The following is a 12,116-nucleotide window of genomic DNA, read 5'->3' on the forward strand; positions in this document are numbered from 1 at the left end:
TTGGTCCCCCCTCACCCCCTGGTGCTTGGTCCCCCCCCTCACCCCCGGTGCTTGGTCCTCCTCCTCCACCCCCTGGTGCCTGGTCCCCCTCCTCACCCCCTGGTGCTTGGTCCTCCTCTAGCCTCCTCACCCCCGGTGCTTGGTCCTCCTCTAGCCCTCCTCACCTCCTCCTCTCACCCCCGGTGCTTGGACCTCCTCCTCACCCCCGGTGCTTGGTCCCCCTCCTCACCCCCGGTGCTTGGTCCCCCTCCTCACCCCCGGTGCTTGGTCCCCCTCCTCACCCCCCGGTGCTTGGTCCCCCCCTCACCCCCGGTGCTTGGTCACCCCCGGTGCTTGGTCCCCCTTGGTCCCCCTCCTCCCCCCGGTGCTTGGTCCCCCTCCTCACCCCCTGGTGCTTGGTCCCCCTCCTCACCCCCTGGTGCTTGGCAGTGCGCTGGTCACCACAGAGAGCGATGCATTGAGCAGTGTCTCTGATCTCACCAGCCAGGACTGTTTTGACGTGGCCTCTGGGGTTTTAGGGAGCCGGTGCCAATGAGCTGTAATACAAACAGCCTAGTTGTTTTCATTCAGTGACCTGGCAGAGAGATTCCTCCTCCCTCTCCTCTCTCTCCCCAACTCCAGTCAGCTTGCAGAGGCCTTGTAGCAGGACTCACATAGGTCTGCACTGTCAGAGTTTATGCTTCCTTCATATCTAAATGTTGAATTCCCTGGGGGTTTTTCTCCCTTTTTACTGTCTGTTTGCTCTGTTTGTTGAAAAGTATTCTGGGTAGTATGTAGGGTTTAGCAACATTTCTAGTAGTAAACGTTAAGTAACATTTCTGAAAAGTGGCACGGTACAGTAGGATTGGCATTCTGCCAATGTTTTCTCTGTCTATAGCCAAGATTAAGCAACATCTCAAAGAAGAGACATGAAGGATTGGCTTTTGACAGTGCAAGCAGGGTCCTGCACTGAACCTAGTCAGAGGCACAGATGAACTGTAGTAACCGTTAGTGACCATAAGCCAACCAGCTCGCTCCCCTAAGCCACCTCCTTCTAATCGCTCTGTTCTCACCCTTTGAGCCCATTGAGGTTATTTCCATTCTCTCCTATTCTCTTCTCTCCTTCTCTTCTCTCCTTCTCTCCTTTTCTTCTCTTCTCTCCTTTTCTTCTCTTCTCTCCTTCTCTTCTCTCCTTTTCTTCTCTTCTCTCCTTTTCTTCTCTTCTCTCCTTCTCTTCTCTTCTCTCCTCTTCTCTTCTCTTCTCTTCTCTCCTTCTCTTCTCTCCTTCTCTTCTCTCCTTCTCTCCTTTTCTTCTCTCCTTCTCTCCTCTTCTCTCTTCTTCTCTCCTTTTCTTCTCTCCTTTTCTTCTCTCCTTTTCTTCTCTTCTCTTCTCTCCTTCTCTTCTCTCCTTCTCTCCTCTTCTCTTCTCTCCTTCTCTTCTCTCCTCTTCTCTTCTTTTCTTCTCTTCTCTTCTCTCCTTTCTTCTCTCCTTCTCTCCCTTTCTTCTCTCCTTCTCTTCTCTCCTTCTCTTCTCTCCTTCTCTTCTCTCCTTTTCTTCTCTTCTCTCCTTCTCTTCTCTCCTTCTCTTCTCTTCTCTTCTTCTCTCCCTTTCTTCTCTCTTCTTCTCTCCTCTTCTCTTCTCTCCCTTTCTTCTCTCCTCTTCTCTCCTTTTCTTCTCTTCTCTCCCTTTCTTCTCTCCTTCTCTTCTCTCCTTCTCTTCTCTCCTTCTCTTCTCTCCTTCTCTTCTCTCCTTCTCTCTCTTCTCTCCTCTTCTCTCCCTTTCTTCTCTCTTCTCTCCTTTTCTTCTCTCTCTCCTCTTCTCTCCTTCTCTTCTCTCCTTCTCTTCTCTTCTCTCCTTCTCTTCTCTCCTTCTCTTCTCTCCTTCTCTTCTCTCCTTCTCTTCTCTCTCTTCTCTTCTCTCTCCTCTTTCTCTCCTCTTCTCTCCTTCTCTTCTCTCCCTTTCTTCTCTCTTCTCTTCTCTCCTCTTCTTTCCCTTTCTTCTCTCCTTCTCTTCTCTCCTCTTCTCTCCTTCTCTTCTCTCCTCCTCTTCTCTCCCTTTCTTCTCTCTTCTCTTCTCTCCCTTTCTTCTCTCCTTCTCTTCTCTCCTCTTCTCTCTTCTCTCCCTCTCTCTCTTCTCTTCTCTCCCTTCTCTTCTTCTCTCCTCTTCTCTCCTCCTCTTCTCTTCTCTTTCTTCTCTCCTTCTCTTCTCTCCTCTTCTGTCCTTTCTCCTTCTCTTCTCTCCTTCTCTTCTCTTCTCTCCCTTTCTTCTCTCTTCTTCTCTCCTCTTCTCCTCTTCTCTCCCTTTCTTCTCTCTTCTTCTCTCCTCTTCTCTTCTCTCCCTTTCTTCTCTCTTCTTCTCTCCTCTTCTCTTCTCTCCCTTTCTTCTCTCTTCTTCTCTCCTCTTCTCTTCTTCTCTTTCTCTTTCTTCTCTCCTTCTCTTTCTTCTCTCCTTCTCTTCCCTTTCTTCTCTCCTTCTCTTCTCTCCTTCTCTTCTCTCCTTCTCTTCTCTTCTCTCCTCTCCTTCTCTTCTCTCCTCTCCTTCTCTTCTCTCCTTCTCTCTCTCTTCTCTCCTTCTCTCCTCTTCTCTCCTTCTCTTCTCTCCTTCTCTTCTCTCCTCTCCTTCTCTTCTCTCCTCTTCTCTTCTCTTCTCTTCTCTCCTTCTCTTCTCTCCTTTCTCTCCTTCTCTTCTCTCCTCTCCTTCTCTCCTCTCCTCTTCTCTCCTTCTCTTCTCTCCTCTCCTCTCCTTCTCTTCTCTCTCTCCTTCTCTTCTCTTCTCTTTCTCTCCTCTCTCTCCTTCTCCTTCTCTTCTCTCCTTCTCTTCTCTCCTCTCCTTCTCTTCTCTTCTCTCTTTCTTCTCTCCTCTTCTCTTCTCTCCTTCTCTTCTCTTCTCCCCTTCTTCTCTCCTCTTCTCTCCTTCTCTCCTCTTCTCTCTTCTCTCTCTCTCCTCTCTCCTCTCCTTCTCTTCTCTCCTCTCCTCTCCTTCTCTTCTCTCCTCTCTTCTCTTCTCTCCTCTCCTTCTCTTCTCTCCTCTCTTCTCTCCTCTCCTTCTCTTCTCTCCTCCTTCTCTTCTCTTCTTCTCTTCTCTCCTTCTCTCCTCTCCTTCTCTTCTCTCTCTCCTTCTCTTCTCTTCTCTCCTTCTCTCCTCTCCTTCTCTTCTCTCCTCTCTTCTTCTCCTCTCCTTCTCTTCTCTCTCCTTCTCTTCTCTCCTTCTCTTCTCTCCTCTTCTCTTCTCTTCTCTCCTCTTCTCTTCTCTCTCTTCTCTTCTCTTCTCTCCTCTTCTCTCCTTCTCTTCTCTTCTCTTCTCTCCTTCTCTTCTCTCCTCTCCTTCTCTTCTCTTCTCTCCTTCTCTCCTCTCCTTCTCTTCTCTTCTCTCCTTCTCTCCTCTTCTCTTCTCTCCTTCTCTTCTCTTCTCTCTCTTCTCTCCTCTTCTCTCCTTCTCTCCTCTTCTCTCCTTCTCTCTCTCCTCTCCTTCTCTTCTCTTTCTCTTCTCTCCTTCTCTCCTCTCCTTTCTCTTCTCTTCTCTCCTTCTTCTTCTCTTCTCTTCTCTCTTCTCTTCTCTCCTCTCTTCTCTTCTCTCCTTCTCTTCTCTCCTCTCCTTCTCTTCTCTCCTCCTTCTCTTCTCTTCTTCTCTTCTTCTCTTCTCTCCTTCTCTCTCTCCTTCTCTTCTCTCCTCTCCTTCTCTTCTCTTCTCTTCTCTCTCTTCTCTTCTCTCCTCTTCTCTCCTCTCTTCTTCTCTCCTTCTCTTCTTTCTTTTTTCTTTCTTCTCTTCTCTTCTCTTTCTCTTCTCTCTTCTTCTCTTTCTCCTTTCTTCTCTCTTCTTCTTCTCTTCTCTTCTCCCTTTCTTCTCTCTCCTTCTCTTCTCTTCTCTTCTCTTCTCTCCTTTTCTTCTCTCCTCTTCTCTCCTCTTCTCTTCTCTCCCTCTTCTCTCCTCTCCTTCTCTTCTCTTCTCTCCTTCTCTTCTCTTCTTCTCTTCTCTTCTCTTCTCTTCTCTTCTCTTCTTCTCTTCTCCTTCTTCTCTTCTCTTCTTCTCTTCTCTTCTTCTCTCCTCTTCTTCTCTTCTTCTCTTCTCTCCTTTCTTCTCTCTTCTTCTCTCTTCTCTTCTCTCCTTTCTTTCTCTTCTCTCCTCTTCTCTTCTTCTCTCCCTTTCTTCTCTCCTTCTCTTCTCTTCTCTCCTTCTCTCCCTTTCTTCTCTTCTCTCCTTCTCTCTCCTTCTCTTCTCTTCTCTCCTCTTCTCTCCTTCTCTTCTCTCCTTCTCTTTCTCTCCTCTCCTTCTCTTCTCTTCTCTTCTCTTCTCTTCTCTTCTCTCCTCTTCTCTTCTCTTCTCTCCTTCTCTCCTCTTCTCTCCTTCTCTTCTCTTCTCTCTTCTCTTCTCTCCTCTTCTCTCTCTCTCTCTCTTCTCTCCTCTCCTTCTCTTCTCTTCTTCTCTTCTCTCCTTCTCTTCTCTCCTTCTCTTCTCTTCTCTTCTCTCCTTCTTCTCCTCTCCTCTCTCTCCTCTCCTTCTCTCCTCTCCTTCTCTTCTCTCCTTCTCTTCTCTCCTTCTCTTCTCTCCTTCTCTCCTTCTCCTTCTCTTCTCTCCTTCTCTTCTCTTCTCTCCTCTTCTCTCCTCTTCTCTCCTTCTCTCCTCTTCTCTCCTCTTCTCTTCTCTCCTTCTCTTCTCTTCTCTTCTCTCCTCTTCTTCTCTCCTTCTCTCCTCTCCTTCTCTTCTCTCCTCTTCTCTTCTCTTCTCTCCTCTCTTCTCTTCTCTCCTCCTCTTCTCTTCTCTCCTTCTCTCCTCTTCTCTTCTCTCCTCTTCTCTCTTCTTCTCTTCTCTCTCTTCTCTTCTCTTCTCTTCTCTTCTCTTCTCTCTCTCTTCTCTTCTTCTCTTCTCTTCTCTTCTTCTCTTCTCTTCTTCTCTTCTCTTCTTCTCTCCTCTTCTCTCTCTTCTCTTCTCTCCTCTTCTCTCCTTCTCTTCTCTCCTTCTCTTCTCTCCTTCTCTTCTCTTCTCTTCTCTCCTTCTCTCCTCTTCTCTCCTTCTCTTCTCTTCTCTTCTCTCTCTTCTCTTCTCTTCTCTCCTTCTCTTCTCTTCTCTCTCTTCTCTCCTCTTCTCTTCTCTTCTCTTCTCTCCTTCTCTCCTCTTCTCTCCTTCTCTTCTCTTCTCTTCTCTCCTTCTCTCTCTTCTCTCCTCTTCTCTCCTCTTCTCTCCTCTTCTCTCCTCTCCTTCTCTTCTCTTCTTTCTCTCTCTCTTCTCTTCTCTTCTTCTCTCCTCTCCTTCTCTTCTCTCCTTCTCTTCTCTTCTCTTCTCTCCTTCTCTTCTCTCCTTCTCTTCTCTTCTTCTCTCCTCTTCTTCTCTTCTCTCCTTCTCTTCTCTCCTTCTCTTCTCTTCTCTCCTTCTCTTCTCTCCTTCTTCTCTCTCTTCTCTTCTCTCCTTCTCTTCTCTTCTCTTCTCTTCTCTCCTTCTCTTCTCTTCTCTCCTCTCTCTTCTCTTCTCTCCTTCTCTTCTCTTCTCTCCTCTCCTCTTCTCTCCTTCTCTTCTCTTCTCTCCTCTTCTCTCCTCTTCTCTTCTCTTCTCTCCTTCTCTTCTCTTCTTCTCTTCTTCTCTCCTCTCTCCTCTCTCTCTCTTCTCTTCTCTCTTCTCTTCTCTTCTCTTCTCTCCTTCTCTTCTCTCCTTCTCTTCTCTCCTCTTCTCTCCTCTCCTCTTCTCTCCTTCTCTTCTCTTCTCTTCTTCTCTTCTCTTCTTCTCTCTCTTCTTCTCTCCTCTTCTCTCCTCTTCTCTTCTCTCCTCTCCTCTTCTCTCCTTCTCTTCTCTTCTCTTCTTCTCTTCTCTTCTTCTCTTCTCTTCTTCTCTCCTCTTCTCTCCTCTTCTCTTCTCTCCTCTTCTCTCCTTCTCTTCTCTCTCTTCTCTTCTCTTCTTCTCTTCTCTTCTCTTCTCTTCTCTCCTTCTCTTCTCTTCTTCTCTCCTTCTCTTCTCTTCTTCTCTCCTCCTCTCCTTCTCTTCTCTCTCCTCTCCTTCTCTTCTCTCCTTCTCTTCTCTCTTCTCTTCTCTTCTCTTCTCTCTCTCCTTCTCTTCTCTTCTTCTCTCCTTCTCTTCTCTTCTTCTCTCCTTCTCTCCTTCTCTTCTTCTCTCCTTCTCTTCTCTTCTTCTCTCCTTCTCTTCTCTCTCTTCTCTCCTTCTCTTCTCTCTTCTCTTCTCTCCTTCTCTTCTCTTCTCTCCTTCTCTTCTCTCTCTTCTCTCTCTCTCTCTCTCTCTTCTCTTCTCTTCTTCTCTTCTCTTCTCTTCTCTTCTCTTCTCTTCTCTTCTCTTCTCTTCTTCTCTTCTCTCCTTCTCTTCTCTCTTCTCTTCTCTTCTCTCCTTCTCTTCTCTCCTTCTCTTCTCTCTTCTCTTCTCTCTCTTCTCTTCTCTCTTCTCTTCTCTTCTCTCCTTCTCTTCTCTTCTTCTCTCCTTCTCTTCTCTTCTTCTCTCCTTCTCTTCTCTTCTTCTCTCCTTCTCTCCTCTTCTCTCCTCCTCTCCTTCTCTTCTCTCTCTTCTCTCCTCTCTCCTTCTCTTCTCTTCTCTTCTCTTCTCTTCTCTCCTCTCCTCTCCTTCTCTTCTTCTCTTCTCCTCTCTCTCCTCTCTCTTTCTCGTCTTCTCTCCTTCTCTTCTCCTCTTCTCTCTCTCCTTCTCTTCTCTTCTCTTCTTCTCTCCTCTTCTCTTCTTCTCTCCTTCTCTTCTCTCCTCTTCTCTCCTTCTCTTCTCTTCTTCTCTCCTTCTCTCCTCTCCTTTTCTCGTCTTCTCTCCTTCTCTTGGTTGTGGTTCTACCTTGTGATTTTTCTTCTCTGCTTCACTTTATCTTCCATCTTTAGCTCACTGTCTTGATGTTCCATTTAACCTGCACTTCCTTCTGTTTTATTTCTTTAGTTTAATCATTTTTCCATTTCCTCCCGTCTTGACACTGCTCTCTCTGCTCCCCTTCTTTCTCTCTCTCTCTGCTCCCCTTCTTTCTCTCTCTCTCTGCTCCCCTTCATTCTCTCTCTCTCTGCTCCCCTTCTTTCTCTCTCTCTCTGCTCCCCTTCTTTCTCTCTCTCTCTGCTCCCCTTCTTTCTCTCTCTCTCTGCTCCCCTTCTTTTCTCTCTCTCTGCTCCCCTTCTTTCTCTCTCTCTCTGCTCCCCTTCATTCTCTCTCTCTCTGCTCCCCTTCTTCCTCTCTGCTCCCCTTCTTTCTCTCTCTGCTCCCCTTCTTTCTTTTCTCTCTCTGCTCCCCTTCTTTCTCTCTCTCTGCTCCCCTTCTTTCTCTCTCTCTCTGCTCCCCTTCTTTCTCTCTCTCTCTGCTCCCCTTCTTTCTCTCTCTCTCTGCTCCCCTTCATTCTCTCTCTCTCTGCTCCCCTTCATTCTCTCTCTCTCTGCTCCCCTTCTTTCTCTCTCTCTCTGCTCCCCTTCTTTCTCTCTCTCTCTGCTCCCCTTCTTTCTCTCTCTCTCTCTCTCCCCTTCTTTCTCTCTCTCTCTGCTCCCCTTCATTCTCTCTCTCTCTGCTCCCCTTCATTCTCTCTCTCTCTGCTCCCCTTCTTTCTCTCTCTCTCTGCTCCCCTTCTTTCTCTCTCTCTCTGCTCCCCTTCTTTCTCTCTCTCTCTGCTCCCCTTCTTTCTCTCTCTCTCTGCTCCCCCTTCTTTCTCTCTCTCTCTGCTCCCCTTCTTTCTCTCTCTCTCTGCTCCCCTTCTTTCTCTCTCTCTCTGCTCCCCTTCTTTCTCTCTCTCTCTGCTCCCCTTCTTTCTCTCTCTCTCTGCTCCCCTTCTTTCTCTCTCTCTCTGCTCCCCTTCATTCTCTCTCTCTCTGCTCCCCTTCATTCTCTCTCTCTCTGCTCCCCTTCATTCTCTCTCTCTCTGCTCCCTTCTTTCTCTCTCTCTCTGCTCCCCTTCTTTCTCTCTCTCTCTGCTCCCCTTCTTTCTCTCTCTCTCTGCTCCCCTTCTTTCTCTCTCTCTCTGCTCCCCTTCTTTCTCTCTCTCTCTGCTCCCCTTCATTCTCTCTCTCTCTGCTCCCCTTCATTCTCTCTCTCTCTCTGCTCCCCTTCATTCTCTCTCTCTCTCTGCTCCCCTTCATTCTCTCTCTCTCTCTGCTCCCCTTCATTCTCTCTCTCTCTGCTCCCCTTCATTCTCTCTCTCTCTCTCTGCTCACCCTCGCTCGGTCTGTTTCTTCTCCCTCTCTGTTCCTGGTGCCTGTTACTGTGTTGTAGACCTATCCAGGTGTGGACAATCACATTTCTGTGAGTACATTGTGTCAATGGCAACCCTCGGCTCCCCCCGTCCTCCCTCACAGTCTAGACAAGCTTCTGTCATTAATTCTCTGTTCGGTTCAGACTGACTGCTGCTGGATTAATGCGCACCCTAGAAGAATAAAATCTAATTTTAACTTTTCAATTGGAAGCAATCTAACCCCCCCCTCCCCACTCACCCACCCACCCACCAGTGTGGATGGTGATTGGTCAGCCCCAATCAAAAGTCAAGCCTCATTGGGTAATTGTATAACTGTTGTTTGGAGTGCCGTCATTAACACCTCTGACCCCGTGGACCAATAACAGAGCTGCGGTAATGGAACACGGCAAACTCAGCATGACAGAGGGAACACTCTAGAATCAGGCTCGGCGTGACAGAGGGAACACTCTAGAATCAGGCTCGGCGTGACAGAGGGAACACTCTAGAATCAGGCTCGGCGTGACAGAGGGAACACTCTAGAATCAGGCTCGGCGTGACAGAGGGAACACTCTAGAATCAGGCTCGGCGTGACAGAGGGAACACTCTAGAATCAGGCTCGGCGTGACAGAGGGAACACTCTAGAATCAGGCTCGGCGTGACAGAGGGAACACTCTAGAATCAGGCTCGGCGTGACAGAGGGAACACTCTAGAATCAGGCTCGGCGTGACGGAGGGAACACTCTAGAATAGACTACAGGCCTTGACCTAAAATGATTATATGGTTGTATAATGGTTGTTGTTTTTGTATGAATGAGATTAACTGTGTGGCAATTTACTATATGACAACTATGAAAAGTGTAAATACCTTGACATATAAACTTTCTAGTTTATTGAAAGGTGATTTAACTTGCAATGTGATGATTTTATAAGGAAGTTCAAGTGATGCTGCTGTTTTTTAAAAGGCTAGATATTGGCGTTGCTATGGAGATGTTGTTGCGTGGTCCGTTTTAGGCCTATATACCTAAACAGAGGCTTGACTGAATTTACATAACCAATGGGGAGAGTTAAGTCCACCACCAATGTCATCTTCCAATCCTCACTGAAGTGCTACCTCTGCTGTGTGTGTGGGGGGGGATATGTCCGGCTACCTCTGCTGTGTGTGTGGGGGGGTATGTCTGGCTACCTCTGCTGTGTGTGTGGGGGGGATATGTGGCTACCTCTGCTGGTGGGGGGATATGTCTGGCTACCTCTGCTGCTGTGTGTGGGGGGATATGTCTGGCTACCTCTGCTGTGTGTGTGGGGGGGATATGTCTGGCTACCTCTGCTGTGTGTGTGGGGGGATATGTCTGGCTACCTCTGCTGTGTGTGTGGGGGGGGATATGTCTGGCTACCTCTGCTGTGTGTGGGGGGGATATGTCTGGCTACCTCTGCTGTGTGTGGGGGGGATATGTCTGGCTACCTCTGCTGTGTGTGGGGGGGGATATGTCTGGCTACCTCTGCTGTGTGTGGGGGGGATATGTCTGGCTACCTCTGCTGTGTGTGGGGGGGGATATGTCTGGCTACCTCTGCTGTGTGTGTGGGGGGGATATGTCTGGCTACCTCTGCTGTGTGTGGGGGGGATATGTCTGGCTACCTCTGCTGTGTGTGTGGGGGGGGATATGTCTGGCTACCTCTGCTGTGTGTGGGGGGGGATATGTCTGGCTACCTCTGCTGTGTGTGTGGGGGGATATGTCTGGCTACCTCTGCTGTGTGTGTGGGGGGATATGTCTGGCTACCTCTGCTGTGTGTGTGGGGGGATATGTCTGGCTACCTCTGCTGTGTGTGTGGGGGGGGATATGTCTGGCTACCTCTGCTGTGTGTGTGGGGGGGGATATGTCTGGCTACCTCTGCTGTGTGTGTGGGGGGGATATGTCTGGCTACCTCTGCTGTGTGTGTGGGGGGGATATGTCTGGCTACCTCTGCTGTGTGTGTGTGTGGGGGGGATATGTCTGGCTACCTCTGCTGTGTGTGTGGGGGGGATATGTCTGGCTACTCTCTGCTGTGTGTGTGGGGGGATATGTCTGGCTACCTCTGCTGTGTGTGTGGGGGGGGATATGTCTGGCTACCTCTGCTGTGTGTGGGGGGGATATGTCTGGCTACCTCTGCTGTGTGTGTGGGGGGGGATATGTCTGGCTACCTCTGCTGTGTGTGTGGGGGGGATATGTCTGGCTACCTCTGCTGTGTGTGGGGGGGATATGTCTGGCTACCTCTGCTGTGTGTGTGTGGGGGGGATATGTCTGGCTACCTCTGCTGTGTGTGTGGGGGGGATATGTCTGGCTACCTCTGCTGTGTGTGTGGGGGGGATATGTCTGGCTACCTCTGCTGTGTGTGTGGGGGGGGTGATATGTCTGGGGGGGATATGTCTGGCTACCTCTGCTGTGTGTGTGGGGGGGGATATGTCTGGCTACCTCTGCTGTGTGTGGGGGGGATATGTCTGGCTACCTCTGCTGTGTGTGTGGGGGGGATATGTCTGGCTACCTCTGCTGTGTGTGTGGGGGGGATATGTCTGGCTACCTCTGCTGTGTGTGTGGGGGGGATATGTCTGGCTACCTCTGCTGTGTGTGTGTGGGGGATATGTCTGGCTACCTCTGCTGTGTGTGTGGGGGGGATATGTCTGGCTACCTCTGCTGTGTGTGTGGGGGGATATGTCTGGCTACCTCTGCTGTGTGTGTGGGGGGGATATGTCTGGCTACCTCTGCTGTGTGTGTGGGGGGATATGTCTGGCTACCTCTGCTGTGTGTGTGGGGGGGATATGTCTGGCTACCTCTGCTGTGTGTGTGTGGGGGGGATATGTCTGGCTACCTCTGCTGTGTGTGTGGGGGGGGATATGTCTGGCTACCTCTGCTGTGTGTGGGGGGGATATGTCTGGCTACCTCTGCTGTGTGTGTGGGGGGGATATGTCTGGCTACCTCTGCTGTGTGTGTGGGGGGATATGTCTGGCTACCTCTGCTGTGTGTGTGTGGGGGGAATATGTCTGGCTACCTCTGCTGTGTGTGTGGGTGGGGGGGATATGTCTGGCTACCTCTGCTGTGTGTGGGGGGGGATATGTCTGGCTACCTCTGCTGTGTGTGTGGGGGGGATATGTCTGGCTACCTCTGCTGTGTGTGGGGGGGATATGTCTGGCTACCTCTGCTGTGTGTGGGGGGGGTATGTCTGGCTACCTCTGCTGTGTGTGGGGGGGATATGTCTGGCTACCTCTGCTGTGTGTGGGGGGATATGTCTGGCTACCTCTGCGGTGTGTGTGGGGGGGAATATGTCTGGCTACCTCTGCGGTGTGTGTGTGTGTGTGTGGGGGGAGAAATATGTCTGGCTACCTCTGCAGTGTGTGTGGAGGGGGATATGTCTGGCTACCTCAGCGGTGTGTGTGTGTGGGGGGGATATGTCTGGCTACCTCAGCTGTGTGTGTGGGGGGATATGTCTGGCTACCTCAGCTGTGTGTGTGTGGGAGGGGGCTACCTCCTCGGGCTCGCAGCCTACTCTATAATAGCGTAGCTAAACTAGAAGTGTTGTGGGTCCTGTGTAATGTAATGTAATGTAATGTCTCTCTGGCTCCCCCTGCAGGTGCCTCTGATGCTGATCGAAAGTGTGGAGAGCCGACACATGTTTCAACTGCACATCACCTGCAAGGACTCTAAAGTTGTCAGGTAAATATAGAGAGAAACTCCTATGGTGATTGGTCAGATTGATAACTACACTGGCCAGATACCTATGGTGATTGGTCAGATTGATAACTACACTGGCCAGATACCTATGGTGATTGATAACTACACTGGCCAGTTACCTATGGTGATTGATAACTACACTGGCCAGAGACCTATGGTGATTGATAACTACACTGGCCAGATACCTATGGTGATTGGTCAGATTGATAACTACACTGGCCAGATACCTATGGTGATTGATAACTACACTGGCCAGATACCTATGGTGATTGGTCAGATTGATAACTACACTGGCC

The 12,116-nt window shown here is 49.6% G+C and overlaps 1 protein-coding gene across 6 annotated transcripts in view; it reads left to right on the top strand.

Moving 5' to 3' along the window:
- Positions 1 to 12,116, top strand: part of mtmr4 (myotubularin related protein 4) — a 100,038-nt gene that overhangs the window by 53,714 nt on the left and 34,208 nt on the right. For 5 of the 6 annotated variants that reach the window (XM_042309492.1, XM_042309491.1, XM_042309494.1 and 2 more), the window contains 2 exons: positions 8,162 to 8,191; positions 11,720 to 11,802. In XM_042309492.1, the coding sequence (XP_042165426.1) occupies positions 8,162 to 8,191; positions 11,720 to 11,802 (113 nt within the window). The remainder of the gene's footprint in view (positions 1 to 8,161; positions 8,192 to 11,719; positions 11,803 to 12,116) is intronic. The other variant, XM_042309495.1, reaches the window with a different exon arrangement.

The sequence above is a fragment of the Oncorhynchus tshawytscha genome, linkage group LG30, assembly GCF_018296145.1.
Source record: "Oncorhynchus tshawytscha isolate Ot180627B linkage group LG30, Otsh_v2.0, whole genome shotgun sequence".
Lineage (NCBI taxonomy): Eukaryota > Metazoa > Chordata > Actinopteri > Salmoniformes > Salmonidae > Oncorhynchus > Oncorhynchus tshawytscha.